The 14,770-nt window shown below is 41.2% G+C and overlaps 2 protein-coding genes across 2 annotated transcripts; both read right to left on the minus strand.

The window, feature by feature from the left end:
* Positions 1-51: 51 nt before the first annotated feature.
* LOC117406898 (zinc finger and BTB domain-containing protein 11-like) lies at positions 52-12,141 on the minus strand. Its single transcript, XM_034011286.3, has 11 exons — positions 11,589-12,141; positions 9,989-10,230; positions 9,378-9,609; positions 7,948-8,870; positions 7,362-7,544; positions 6,348-6,605; positions 5,790-5,934; positions 5,261-5,378; positions 4,607-4,765; positions 3,631-3,806; positions 52-1,053 (listed from the first exon to the last, which is right to left on the minus strand). The coding sequence occupies exons 1-11, from the start codon at positions 11,896-11,898 to the stop codon at positions 515-517; spliced, it is 3,285 nt and encodes a 1,094-aa protein (XP_033867177.3). The 5' UTR covers positions 11,899-12,141; the 3' UTR covers positions 52-514.
* Positions 12,142-13,025: 884 nt separating this feature from the next.
* LOC117406546 (isocitrate dehydrogenase [NAD] subunit gamma, mitochondrial-like) lies at positions 13,026-14,081 on the minus strand. Its single transcript, XM_034010619.3, has one exon. The coding sequence runs from the start codon at positions 14,079-14,081 to the stop codon at positions 13,026-13,028; it is 1,056 nt and encodes a 351-aa protein (XP_033866510.3).
* Positions 14,082-14,770: the final 689 nt, after the last annotated feature.

Here is a 14,770-nt window from a genome sequence, read left to right on the forward strand (position 1 = left end):
CGAAGAGGTACTGTAAGGTCTTACCAAGCTAGGACACTAGTAACAAGTGCATGGTCTCCATAATTCATACACATTTATTCAACAGGATTACTAAGCACACATACAACATGTGGTTGATACAGCCATATACAGGAGGAAGCCAACAAGGTACAGTCAAAACAAGGTGGAGGGCAAGGCGGTGGACTTCCTCTAGACGAAGCGGCATTAAGTATTGTCATTGTACTCTGTCCAAATTTGAAAAGCAAAAGTAAAAAATTAAAATAAAAAAACACCTTGCTATTTACACTTTCACGGATTGCAACACTACCCTTTTCAAGCAGGTTTGGTGTTTTCCCCTTACACAAAAGGCTAAATCCAATTTAAGTATGCCAAGTCATTTCTTATGCTTAAACAAAACAAAAAAGCACAAACGCATATGTCCATTCTTGCCATAAAACTCAAGCTGGAGATGAGATGGGGTCTGGAGGAGCCAGCATAAATTCTGCTTAATGGGAGTGCTGTGTATCACTCAATATCACTCGGTCTCTGGAACATGCGCCACTTCCACTTCCACAGTTTCAATGGCTTCAGGGAGAACCTCAGGCAGCTTGGCGGGGCCTGTCTGATGGGACAGGACGTAGTTGACCACCTGCATGATGCTCTGGTCAGATAGGGTGGAAACGGCATCACACTCCTCAGTGGCGGCCACCGCTTCAACGGCCTCAATGGTCTCCTCAGTAACCAGGACGGTCTCAATCTCCTCGCTGACCAGCTCCTCGCTCGGCTCCCCCAGCTCGGGAGGCAGGTCGGGGGCAATGATGCTGATGGCGTGCTCCACTTGTGTGCCCTGGTTGTGAAACTGCAGCGTGTCCTTCTCCAGCATGATCTTACCAGGGATGTAGTCATTGTGGAACTTGGTCATGTGCTTGCGCAGAGTGCGGGCGTCAATGTAGGCGTCCTGACAGACCGGGCACACATAGGGCCTCTCTCCTGTGTGCGTGCGCACGTGCCGCTTCAGTGAGCGAGCGTCCGCCCACGCCACCCCGCACGTCAGACACTCGAAGGGCTTGACGCCTGAAAGAAAACAGCAATTTAGAGAACAGTCCAGTCTAGAAAGGGAAAGAAAAAGAATGTGCAAAAAACAAAACAAGCAAAAGATAGATAAACAAAGAATAAAAGTGATACAATTACTCCAATTCTGGTACAGGTTACTGCAGATACCCTATCTCATTGTGCGTTAGTACATGGTTCCTGCAGCTCTCAGCTGAGCAAATTTAAGACCCATCTTTAGAAAATTTAAGACCCATTTTCACATCAAGTATACCAAACGTAAATACTAAAATTGACTAGTTCAAATACCATCTAACAATTATTTATTCAAGCTGTATGAATTGTACAATAATCAAACGTTTTGATGCAAGTACAATACATACAGTACCAATGCAATGATAACAGTTGATCACAAGGGTTATTGTTCAATCTTTCTTTAATCAATAGAGCAGCAGTTCATTCCAGCTGATCAACAAACAACTCAATTATATATTTATGAAATCTTAAATGACATTAAGAGCTGTCAAAGCTGAAAAAAAAAACAGCACTCACTTGACCTACGTTCTGACACGTTATAAACATTAAATACTAGAAAAATATTCTTATTAAAAAAATGTTTTTACTTGCTTCCAAACTGGTTTCATTATGACGGTGCACAAGAAATGGCTTTAAGAATTCAAGATTCTTTAAAATCAATTTCTGCCTGGAAGTGAGGTCTTTTGCTCCACTCCCACTGTGACGAGGTTTCAGCAGCTTTCTGCTTGTGTTTGGACTTCTACCACTGACCAAAAATAATTATAATTACATATTACAGTATCATTATTCATATCTATATAATTGAAAGCATACAGTAATGCATTTTGAATATGTAAGTACTGTGTGTGTATAATAGGACCGTGGATATTGCTAATATCATACTCTGAAAATTCCAGCATGAGAACTTATACTTCAGGGACATATACTGCACAAATGTTCAATATTGTGATAAAAAAAAAGGTTTATAACATTTACAACATTAGGCTATAGCAATGTCAATATTTATTTCATTGACTTCTGTGCTCTGAACCAACTCGAGTCGCGGTGCATCCAAAATATTAAAATCAAATCTGTTCAAAAAGTGCAACACTCGTTCCTAGAACAAAATATTGATTAGATTAAAAGATTGGCGTGGGAGATTGGCCATCAAGCGGTCGTCAGATGAATAATTTGAAGACTTTTATAAATATTTTGTACTACGAGCGAGTGCTGGCTTTTGAACAGACTAGAATACAACTTTAATAGCTACTACAAGTTTGTTATAGGTTAAAATATGCAACAAAGTAATCTATATTCTCTATTTCACACACACACACACACACACACACACACACACAGACGCGCACCCCTCTTCCTCGTATTCGATTAAATTAGCAATACAAGCACAGTAGGGGTTTGAAAGGGATATCGAATACGAGTGACTGTAGAAATCGATTCTAATGAGAGCACACACTACCACACACAGTATCCGCTTCGGTGTTAACAAGTTATAACAATTATTTACTTAGGTACCTGAAGTTCCAAAGGAATTTCCCTCCATCTTTGCTCCTTCAATGAGCGATCATGATAGGAAATGTCACTTATATCAAAGACACACGGGTGTTCCTGCCACATCTCCACTATCCTTTCCTCAATTTTGAGGCTCCACACCTTGCGGGGCACAGCATTTCTCTTTATTATTTTTCGGGATAAAAATGCAGCTCTACCTCGAAGGTGTCAATCACCGGGCTACGTATTTTTTAAATAGGAATAATATTGTATTCATTTTTTAATACATAAAATCCAAATCCCCACAACACAATTGAGCTCGCTAGTAGTAGTATCAACTCGAGGAGACGGCAACATCTTTACAATACCGTTTAAAATAAAAATTCAAATGCCTAAAGTTTTAGACAAGTTTTAGTAGTACATAGACTTTCTGATGATCTGCATTGGTGTATGTGCTTACTACATTTCACTTCATTTGACCGAATCCTTTGCGTGACGAGTGTGCACTGATAATACTTCTTTGGTTCGGTAAATTAATATAAGTCAGTGATGAAAAGTGTAGTCGGTTTATAGTCAAAATCTAAATCTTGAACATTTACTGTGCCTGTTCGTGCTGATATTTTCGAGTTTATTTGTTGTATGTTTTCATTTAATTACAAACACGTTTGATAGCGATCACCGTTTAGGGTACGGCGGTTTCTTATTTAATACTTGGATATGCATGGCAGTTTTCAGAACTTTTTATTTTTATAGAAAAAATTATTTAAGACCTTTTTAAGACCTTCAACTGAAAATCGGTCATATTTAAGACCTTTCAAGGCCTTAAAAATTGAAAAACTAATTTAAGACTTTTTAAGGATCCGTGGGAACCCTGTAGTACAGTATTAAGAGAGTTATTGTGTTGCCCATTTATATGTGCCAAAGTAATTTTACATGTGCTAAATATAGTTGCCACTTTTAGCATTTTTTCATGAAGAGTGCTTTATAACATGATCAGTAACCTGCATTATAAGGGTTCCCCAACTAATGTGATCCACCACCCAATGAAAGCACCTGTGGTCTGTCCCAGTCTCTTACCCTGGTGGTTGTTCATGTGTCTCCTGTATTCGCGGAGCTGCATGAACTTCCTACCACAGTGCTCGCACTCGCGCTCCAGGTTCTGCTTCACTCTGCCCTTCTTGCCGTGAGTGGCCTTTTTCACATGTCTCCGGAACAGAGCCTTCTCATAGAACTCTTTCCCACACACATTGCACCTGGAACACCCATTAGAAAAGGAGATTAACCATAGAAACAGTTTATATATAGACCGCATTCCTAATCATTTTCTTAACTCAAGTACTGAGTGCCACTATCATTTGCAGTGTGGAGTAGTGGTTAGGGCTCTAGACTCTTGACCGGAGGGTCGTGGGTTCAATCCCAGGTGGGGGACACTGCTGCTGTATCAAGGTACTTTACCTAGATTGCTCCAGTAAAAACCCAACTGTATAAATGGGTAACTGTATGTAAAAATAATGTTATATCTTGTAACAACTGTAAGTCGCCCTGGATAAGGGAGTCTGCTAAGAAATAAATAATAATGAATGTGTTTACACAGTTATTAATATTGTGTTTCTGGAATAATCGAAGTGGTATAAACTTATAAGTTTAAGCAATGGGACTTGTGAGTTTTGCTTCCAGGAGGATATGGAATGCTTTGTCAGCCCATCAACCCTCTCTGAATTTCCTCCTGCACAAGGTCAATCAAGGTTTTCAGGATTACATTATTTTATAAACTGATAACTGGTTAAGCTTTTTTTTATTAACCTGTTAACATAAGCTGAGGAAACACAAAGCCACTTTCTGGTTAGAGACTAGGTTTCAGGCCACTGCATGAGGGGAGACTTGGGTTTGATATAGCAAAGTTGCCTCAAACTAGGTCTCCCAGTCTCCTGGAACCAGGTTTCAAGCTACTGTTATGTGTGTTACCTCCACTTTAGACTACAATTTTTATAATTCTTTAATTGAGACATGAGTTTGTACAACACAAACCAGCTTTACCAGATGTTGTACTCACTTGTAGGGTTCTGAGACAGAGTGCGACTTCACATGGGAGTACCAGTCCTTCTTCCAGCTGTAGCACTTCCCACACACCTGACACTGGAACGGCTTTAGGCCCAGGTGCTTGTTCATGTGCTGCTGGAGGTCTCTCGCCTCATAGAAGCTTTTATCACATCTGTTACCAAGAGAGTTTGATTCACTACTGATGGTACCACTTCTAATACATTGCAACTATGCAACTTAATGCATAGAGATTTCTTTTTTAAAGTAGTTTTCAATGGTCTGACCAATTTATGACATTATGGAGGATAAACTGCAGGAGAAAAGTTAAGTAGAAAAACATTACACTCAGTGTTCCAGTGCTCAAAGTGGTGGAGGATCTTAATAGAATTTAAATCATTAAAATGCGTTCTACACTAAAGAGCTTTACATGCATCATTGGAGGTTTGATTTTTTTTTTTCTAACCCTGGTACACAATAAGCATGTTTTAAACATTTTAGAGTGGCAGAACAGAATTTAGATCTGCTACTGTTAAGAGCAACCTAACGAACCCCAGTGTATGTAACTAATGAACTGAGGTGTCACAGATTCTGATAAGCACTCATGAACTGCGGTTTCACATATTCTGATAAGCACTCATCTTTTTAGGGTTACTGCAATGACACTTACTGAGTACACGGGAATCCACGGATTTCAGGCTTCGGCTGGTGCCTCTTTAAGTGCTTGCTCAGTCCCGAGGCTCTGTGGAATGACTTCCCACATGCAGCACACAGGTACTTGGACTCTCCTGTGCCCAAATTAAAAACAAAAATGTATTCCGGTAAGGTGTAATAATATGTATGTACACCTTCTGTAGTCACAGAGAATGAGTGCACTATCGGACAAGTACTACTGTTTTCCAATGTTTGCATTTCTGGGAAATAGAAAAACCCTCCAAACAGACTCAATGAGGTTACATCAACAGAGTCTAATTTAGCTTGATATCATCACGGGATCTAAGTAGACGTATGCCCTGGTTTTTAGCTGAAATGGAATGAAAGGGTTTTACTGCTTCACATCTGAAGAAGAGACCTTTGTGGTATATATATATATATATATATATATATATATATATATATATTTTTTTTTTTTTAAATTGCAAAGCTACATTTACATTCTTTTTAGATACAATTATTTTCACTCCCTGTTGCACTCTTACCTGTGTGGATGCTCATGTGCTCCTGTAGGCTGCGTTTGGTGACAAAGGATTTATCACACAACGTGCACTGAAACTGCTTCAAAGTATCGTGAAGGGCCTTGTGCATTTTCAAACTATGCTTGTGGGCAAATGACTTCCCACACACCTGAAATGCAAAACCAAAAGGGAAGGTGTAATTTACCTGTTTTTGTAATGAAAACATAATTACTGTGTCACACACATGGCACTGAAATGGTTAATGTTCACTGGACCACACCTGCAATTGAACTTTAAGTAGGAAAATACAACTAAGTACCAATTACAAAGACCTTATGTCAAAGCATGTGGTCTGTATTATTGATATGGCCAGAGTTTAAAGCAAAGACATTAAAGCAGCAAAATGGTGGCAAGTGTGTCTGCCAGTATAGTGTTTTTATTGGTTGAACTCTGTAGTTTGCCATCTGGTGGGCAAGTCTGGTAGCATAGTGGATGGCAAAAAGAACAAGAACGTACAGAACCAGACAAGACTACAATATTTTTCCGAGATTGAAAATGTGAGAGAGATATCGATGGCTGTACCTTGCATGTATGTGGCCGGACGCCTGTGTGATTCAGCATGTGTATACGGAGGGAGTAGAGCTTAGGCAGGGTCCTCCCACAGATATCACAGACAAACTCCCTCTTAGTTCGGCCCTTGGACTTCCCCACTGCTGCCCCTTCCTCTGCATCCGCTTCAGGGGTTGCCCTGCTGCTGGGCTGTGCCGTCTCGCTCTTGCGCTTGTGTCGGGCCAAGTGGGCACGCAGGGAGGCTGCATACTGGAAATCCTTATTACAGAGCTATGGAAGAAACATCATCATAAGTACTTTCCTACACCTGCTAATCCTTCACATATGTAGAGGAGTATCCAGTACGTGTTCTTCATGTCTTGGATTGTTTCCATTAAATACATGCCATCCCTGACCTGCTCTAAACCTCCCCACGTATCATTCGCCATACTCAATGAAAATTACAGTTCATGCTCCAATTCTTACTTTATAGAAAAACTAGATAAATGGCCAATTCTGTGTACATTTTACACAAGGGACTACAGACCGCTTTTTAACCTACAGAAGCTGAAGTGTGAAATTGTGTAGCAACGTAAGATCTTCTTGTATAGTAAGTGCTATTTAAAAATCAGTCATGATTTCATTATTATTTCTGTAATTTTATGTATTATAATGTGAACTGTTGTGATGCCTTGCACATGTACACAGTGTGTTTTGGTGAACTTTAATTATTTTGAATTTAACTTTGGCAGGGATGGAGTTAATTCCATCCCTTCAAAATACACGTGGGGAATGTGGCGGTGTCCTTATTGAATAATTAATCATTAATAATTCCTGATTGTTTACAAAGCTAGCCTACTTTAGCACTTTTAAAGAATTTGGTTCAAATTTAAAATTATTTTGTTTATTTAGGGCAGTTATTTTTTTCTTTCTTCAAAATACACTTCTGACAAGGCCTTTGTTTTATTTGTACCAAGGAACAAAGAAGAACATGTGATCACAAGAAAAGTTAAAATCACTCCTAAACAACATGTGTACCATACATACCGTGCATTTATAACCTCTGGATTTTTCATGCTTCAGTGTGTGCATGATGAGGGCGTATCGGCGCTGAAAGACCATGCCACATTCGGAGCACATGTGCTCACCCTCAGTCGACTCAGCCTGCTCTCCTTGCTGCTTCTTGGGAGGCTGCATCAGCCGCCCCCGTTTCACTAGCCGCTGGGCCACCTACAGATCAACACCAATTCCTCAATTACTACATGGAAACTACTATAATTGACTTTCTGTGAGACATGCATTGAGGGTAACATATTGCAAAGAAGACCCCTCAAGGGGAAACAAGAAACAACTGCCCAGTTTACTTTTCCACCTCCCATTGATAAAGTGAACTGATCCAAGCATGCTATTTATTACAAACTGTAAATTAAACTAGAGTCAACTGGTGCTAACAGATGGCCACCAAGTGTGTATTTTTTATTTTCAACCTACTTAGAAACTTGTGATTGAACTGCTTTTAATTAGGGTTGTGGACCCAGGATCCATAAAAACTGGAGCTCATACAATTAATTTTTTTACCGACGCACCTGTCACAACAATGCACAACACAAAAAACAAGATTGTAAAACCATGCCTTCTGGACGGCCGAGCGGGGGTTCCCCTTCCTGTTCTGCAGCTTGTTTTCCATGCCCATGTGAAGCCGGATGTAGCCCCCCTCCTCCAGGGAACGCTGCCTCAGTCTGCTCTTATATGTATCATCCGCTGTGGCGTCCCCGTCACCGAGGCCTGCACTGTCCTCTGCAACTTCCATTACATCCGGGGTCTCCACCTCTTCCACCACAATCACCTCCTGCTTCACCTTGGCTGGACGGCCGCGCTTCCGTTTAGGGACCGGAATAGGCTGCTGGATTTCCTCTGCCCCCCCCTCCTCCTCTAGGACGGGGGGTGCTGTGGCCTCCAAATGCACCACGGCTTTTGAGGCACCCTCGGCTGTCTCGATATTTATCACAATGGCATCAGGCTCTTGGCTTTTTTCTGGGGGGTCATCCTGAATGACTTCAGTCGCAGCCGGAGACTCAGTGTTTTGGATTATGGCAGCTAGAGTTGTACTCTCTGCTACCCTCATGGTTTGAATGTCAGCTTGAAGTTTGGTTCCTGCAGCAACAGTCTCCCCATTAAGAATAATGCCACCAGAGGTGTTGTCATCATCATCCTGGACAGTCACCAGGAAAGGCCCCTCTTCACTGCTCCCAGACATTTCCACCTCCTGCTCCTGGGGGGGCTGCGGCTCTATGTGCTCCTCTGTAAAAGCCTGGGCCGCCTCATGTTCCTCGGGCACGACCCCAGAGGACACAATGGTGTGCACGTCCCCCTTTTGGTAGACTGTCAGCTTCTTATCCTCCACCTGTTTGTGCACAAATTCACATATCTCCAGCACCTCTAGCATGAGGAGGTGGCGTGCCAAAGTGGCAATCTCAGCCATGCTGCAGAAATTGAAGCACAGGTTGGAAGTGTAGGCAAACTCCAACAAAGGAAGAAAGCTGGATTTGCTGAAGCCTGGGCGGTGGACATAAGAGATGCAGGTTATTATTATTATTATTATTATTATTATTATTATTATTATTATTAATAATAATTTATTGGGGGGGGGTCAGTAGGGGGTTATTTAAGTTGTTTCTTATTTATTTGGAAATTACTTCTTATCCCATTAATATTATTATTATTTATTTCTTAGCAGACGTCCTTATCCAGGGCAACTTACAACTGTTACAAGATATCACATTATTTTTACATACAATTATCCATTTATACATTTGGGTTTTTACTGGAGCAATCAAGGGTACAGCAGCAGTGTCCCCCCACCTAGGACTGAACCAATGACTCTCTAGTCAAGAGCCCAGAGCCCTAACCACTACTCCACACTGCTGCCATTCATTGCTTCCTTCAAGGACATAGTTTTTGTGGATTCTCTCTATCTTGTTAAATGAACATTTCCTTAGCAAGCTACAATTTTATATTCATACAGCTGGAAATTATATTTAATTTTGAGAGACGCCATAGTACCTGACAGATCCACTACGGCCTCGTGGCTGGAGATGGCTCCCTTCTCAATGAAGAGCTCACTGAAGTAGGCGCTGCAGGCTGCCAAAACGGACTTGTGCGCCCTGTACTCCTCCCCCTCGATCAGCAACGTGATGTCACAGAACTGATTATTGAGCCTCTGCGTGTTGAGCTTGTCCAGCATCGCCTGCCCGTGCTTCGATGAGCACTGCTTTACAATGCCTTTGCTGTCCACCTAAAAGAAATGAAAAATATTTAAAAAAAACAAAACGGCACAGTTGGAGCATCTGAATATCTGAGGAAAGAGAGCAATGAAGTAGAGAAATCAAAAGGATGGCATTGCAGAGAGATCACTTTTTAAAAACGACCTCTCTCTGCATGTTGGTATTTGCAAGTCGTCTGTGTATTAGACTTCACTGGCAGAGTTCTATTTGCAGAGACTTGTGAAAGGAATGTTTTGAGGAGGGGGGGGACTACAGTCAGGCAGGTCTGGGAAGAGACTGCCATTTACAACCAGCACCATATTTAAACGATGATAAAAGAAATCAGCGTACGTTATAGTGAAAAACATTAAATGACAGCTTTATCTTGGCTGACTCACAAGGCTTACTTACAAACACCAGCTCATGCTTGGAAACAAGCTTGGCTGTTCTGGAGGGCCTGGGTCTGGCACTGGTCTGCAGCTCAGAGATACTAATCTCTTCTTCTTCCTCCTCGCCCTCATCATCCTCCTTGGTTCTGCTGTCCTCACCAAACTCATCCAGGAGTACCGAGTCAGGCCACACCCGAGTGCGATCCTGCTTTTCCTGGCATTGGCTGCATTCCTTGATATAGTCTTTCACGTGTTTTAATATACCTTTAGGTAAAGGGAGGGGGGCAGACAGAACAGGGTGGTGTATCAGCAATATGCCGGGACATCTGAGCATTTCTAATAGTGCAGACTACATCTGTGTGTAAAACAATTCTGAAAAGATTTAAGTGTGTATAAAGTGTTTTCCATAAAAAAGCAAGTATTAAGGCAAGTCATAGAGGCAAGGGAGCTATTCAGCCCATCTGGTCCACTTCAGAAATTGTGACCCAATAAATATGTCCTAATATAGTGTTTTATTTAATAAGATTAAAAAAGAACCACAGTTACAACATTATAGCAACAACAGAATATATGGGTGTGGCATGAAGGATGAAAATCAGACCTCTAGTCAGTCAGAAACCTATGCCTTGATTCCATCTGCCACTAAAATAGAACCAAAAGATATTTGAAACTGATTCTGTTCTTTCTATCGACAGCAGATCGATAGCACCACAGTTTGAACAGGAACTCCGACAGTACGAGTTTGGACTACGGCCTGAGAGAATTGCCCTGCAGTCCAGATGCTCTGACGGAGGATGTGCTGTAACATGGGTCCACATTTAAATGAGGTGACATTATAATCGCTAAATGTTTCATTTGACATAACGATTGTGCCTATATATTTTATTTGAATGTCTTTTTACACATTTGGGTGTTTCTGTCACAGTACCATTATTAACAACATGCTCATTCATAACACTGAGCTAGCAATAGCATGCTGCTTGTAATGCAATTAGAATTGGGTATTCCAGGCTTCAAACACCATGACATAAACTACACCCATAGCTGTCCCAAATTAATATTTTAAAAGGTCACTGTAACCAGCAGGCCTGACGACAAGCATGACGTATGTGCTGGAACTGTTAGTAAAGTATAGTGTAATGATGAAAACAAATAAATTCTGCATCATCAAAATGTATACTTGGCCTTTGTCAACTTGTTTAAAACTATGTCAATCTGCTATAACTGAATATGTTCATCAGATCTGATGTTTTGTCAACTCACAGTAATGGCCAGAATACATGGCTTCAAATATTGGTACACAACACAACACAACACAGACACACAGGAACAAAAACAAAACACATTTGCACGTGATGACCACCCATTTACATGATGGCCAAGGCAAATTAAAAAATACGTATAATTATTAATATTATTATTGGTGACAGTACAATATAACTGAAACCTGAAAATCGGAGGTATGACCTTGGTGTTTGACAACAATACACAAAAACTATTAACAGGCTAGGATTTTCAGTAAAATAAAAATCTAGTTGACTAAATTAACTAAGGTAGGTTTATTATTCGAGCTAAACGATGACATAAATAAATACCATTTTAATTTAAAGTGCGAAACTCACCTCTCCACCAGTACTTCTGCGAAATGAGATGCCAGGTTTGGTGTCGGTTGAGGTGCTCTCCTCCGGCGGTGATGTGTGCGGCCTCGATCAGTCCCCTCCGCCGCCCGGCCTGCAAAACTACTTCCAGCTCGGCGAACTTCTCCCGGCCTTTCTGTCGCCGCTGATAGTACAGCGTACCGTCCCGCACAACATAGCAGGCGGCCGCCTTGCGGATCTTGCGCTTGACATTTCCCTCTGTCCCCGGGGCGTAGGGCTCACGTTCATCAGTCAGGTAGCGCAGGATGGCCAGGTAGCTCTCCTCGCTGGACATGCCTGACCAACCCCCAACCACCGCTTTAGCAGCAACAATAACAGCAAAACAAATACAGCGTAACGATTTCGATTGCTCTGATACACGATTGTTTTTTCAACCTTTTTTCAATTTCCATTCGGTTTAAAAGGCTGAAAAAAATGTTAAACATATGTTATGTTTTCAAAGGGGGAACTGCAGTTATTGAACGTGCGGGACAAGCTTGCATGAACAGACAAAATGGCTGCTGCACAAGCGGATGTTGCGTTTAATGGGCGGATCATGTTGAGCGGAAAGTACGAAACTTTTTTTTTTTATCTGCAAAAAAACGTTATGGGTCAGGGAATGTATGTTACGTAAATAAGTACACTTTAGTTTTAAAACAACTATTTGTCCAATTTGGAAAACAAAGTAATCTCTACATATGTCACCATCGCGTTGCTGAGTATCCTGTGCTTCATGTAAATACAATGGAATTAATAAGAAAAGCAAAGTAACTGAAAAATAAATAATGTTACATGGTTCTCTAATTTGTGTGCAGTGTCTTGTTACTCGTGTGTCGGTAAATGAAAGGACATAGTTTTTTATTCCTGTGAATTCAAGATACACAATTGCAGCAGAACTTGTTATTCACACATAGCCTAATACCAATATCAAACTCTGTGCAAGGTTGTAAAATAAATAAATAAATAAAATATATATTTTTGAATCCAGATTAAAGCACCCTAGCCATGCTGCTGCTTATTTCTATTGATGTCTACCATTTAAAAATACTTAAAATTAAGAAACTAAAAATAACTATTATTGTTTTGTTGTATTAAAAAAAAAAAAAACTTTTAATGTATTTTTCTTATGCTCCATTTTTTTTGGTTCAAAATAACCTTCCCCTCCAACCAAATTAGCATTTAAAAAAATAAAAACATTAGCAGAGTTCAGCAAAGCTTGGCCCTCGTTATCCAGGTATTATATTCTACAGCAAGCACAATAATAAGCACAGCAGACTCCTAAACTAATACGGCTACATTTTATTTTCCACTACTGCGTTATTCAGGAGCTATTTCTTGGATGCAGTGCATCTGAAGACAGAATTGTCTTGTGAAATCCTCAGGGCTGTTTTCCTGCTAGATTTTGCCTGTGGTTTTTATTTTTTATTTTATTTGATGGAGAATTGAGTTGATCACCTCCTGAGTGGAAGCAGAGCCCCCGATATCAAAAGTGCGAATGTTCAGCTCCCCCATGGTCCTCATGATGGCTTTTTGTATGATATTCGAGTGCTCCTTTAATCCCAGGTAGTCTAACATCAGGCAGCTTGCCAGAAGCATAGCTGTTGGGTTGGCAATGTCCTTGTTCACAAGGCTCTTCCCAGTGTTTCTTGTTCCACTTTCAAAAATGGCACATTTCGTACCATAGTTGGCTCCAGCTACCAATCCAGACCCTCCCACTAGGCCAGCACAGACACTGTTCACCACATTGCCATAGAGGTTGGGCATGACCATCACGTCAAACTGAGTTGGTCTGGAGACCAGCTGCATCGTGGTGTTGTCCACTATCAGCTGTTCAAATTTGATATCTGGGAAGCCTGATGCCACCTCCCTGCAGCACTCGAGAAACAGCCCATCAGCCAGTTTCATGATGTTTGCCTTGTGGACTGCTGTCACCTTCTTTCTCCCATGTTTGCGGGCATGCTCAAAAGCGTACTGGGCAATCCTGTGGGACTTGGATCGTGTGATAATCCTTAAGCTTTCCACCACCCCTGGCACACTCTCGTGCTCCAGCCATGAGTACTCCCCCTCAGTGTTCTCCCTAATGATAACTATGTCAATGCCGCTGTGTCGGGTTTTAACCCCTGGTAAGCATTTATGGTGGATCACATTGGCGAAAAGGTCAAGTTTGGTCCTAAGCAAGAGGTTCTTAGACTTATGGTTAGGGGGCTGGCTGTGATCTGTCTGGATGTTGCCCTTCAGTCCCACACCATTTTTTTGAAGAGAGGCAATGGCCTTCATGACTTCCTTGTCATCTGAAGTGCGGGAATTGATGTTTACAATCTCAAAGTCTACAGGTACAGCTGCCTTTACAAACACTTGCCTGACATGTTCTAGGAGCTGCGGTCCAATGCCGTCACCAGGGATCAAAGTGGCTTCATATCTTCCTCCTTTAGGCGCAGGTGGCGACGCAGCTACTTGGGATAAGTTCGTAGTGAACATCTGCCCCGGCTGTGTTGGGGGCACATTTCCCGAAAAAATATGTGTCCGGAGCTGAGAAGGTAAGTAACAAACCCTGGAAGGCAGCGAGCTTTTAGACAGCGCACCAAGCTTCGAAAGCAATGTCATTTTAATATTTAGCGGAGTTCCAACTGGCGCTGTTCGGAAGTAAACAAATACACGTGGTGAAGGAGGTGCAGAAGGTTCAAAACCAAACAGCGCACGATCACTACAATGCTTCGATTAGTATTTAAACCACACCCATTTTTTCATCACCGCATTACATAAATTAAATACATCTGTATTTCAAATAATATGAAGTATTTAATGCAGTGTTTTAATGAAGATTTACTGGTGAACGGTATCAACGTACTTTTTCTAGAACCATAATGTCTGCTAAAGTGTGTGTGTGTGTGTGTATATATATATATATATACACACACACACACAGACACACACAATTATATAAACATATATGTACTATATGTTAAACGTTAAATGTTTCTCAGTAAGAAAAAAGCTAGCTGGAAGAACAAATGGACTTACGTTGCTTCCTGAGCTATAAAGCTTGAATGTGTGCATTTATAATTTTTGATACTCTTTGTGTATGGATCAAAGAGCAGCAAAGGGACTGAAGTTTATAACTTTGTGAGAAAAGTGTATTCTGTATTTGGGGGTGGTCTGGTGGAACG

This window comes from Acipenser ruthenus, chromosome 8 (assembly GCF_902713425.1).
Source record: "Acipenser ruthenus chromosome 8, fAciRut3.2 maternal haplotype, whole genome shotgun sequence".
NCBI lineage: Eukaryota > Metazoa > Chordata > Actinopteri > Acipenseriformes > Acipenseridae > Acipenser > Acipenser ruthenus.

Bases quoted from the DNA above. Each gene is read 5' to 3' on its own strand.
- LOC117406546 (XM_034010619.3), bottom strand. From the start codon at position 14,081: ATGTTCACTACGAACTTATCCCAAGTAGCTGCGTCGCCACCTGCGCCT.
- LOC117406898 (XM_034011286.3), bottom strand. From the start codon at position 11,898: ATGTCCAGCGAGGAGAGCTACCTGGCCATCCTGCGCTACCTGACTGAT. The intron at 4,766-5,260 runs GTAAGTGTCATT...TCTTGGTAACAG, and splicing joins CGTGGATTCCCGTGTACTCA to ATGTGATAAAAGCTTCTATG. The intron at 3,807-4,606 runs GTGAGTACAACA...TGGGTGTTCCAG, and splicing joins TCTGTCTCAGAACCCTACAA to GTGCAATGTGTGTGGGAAAG.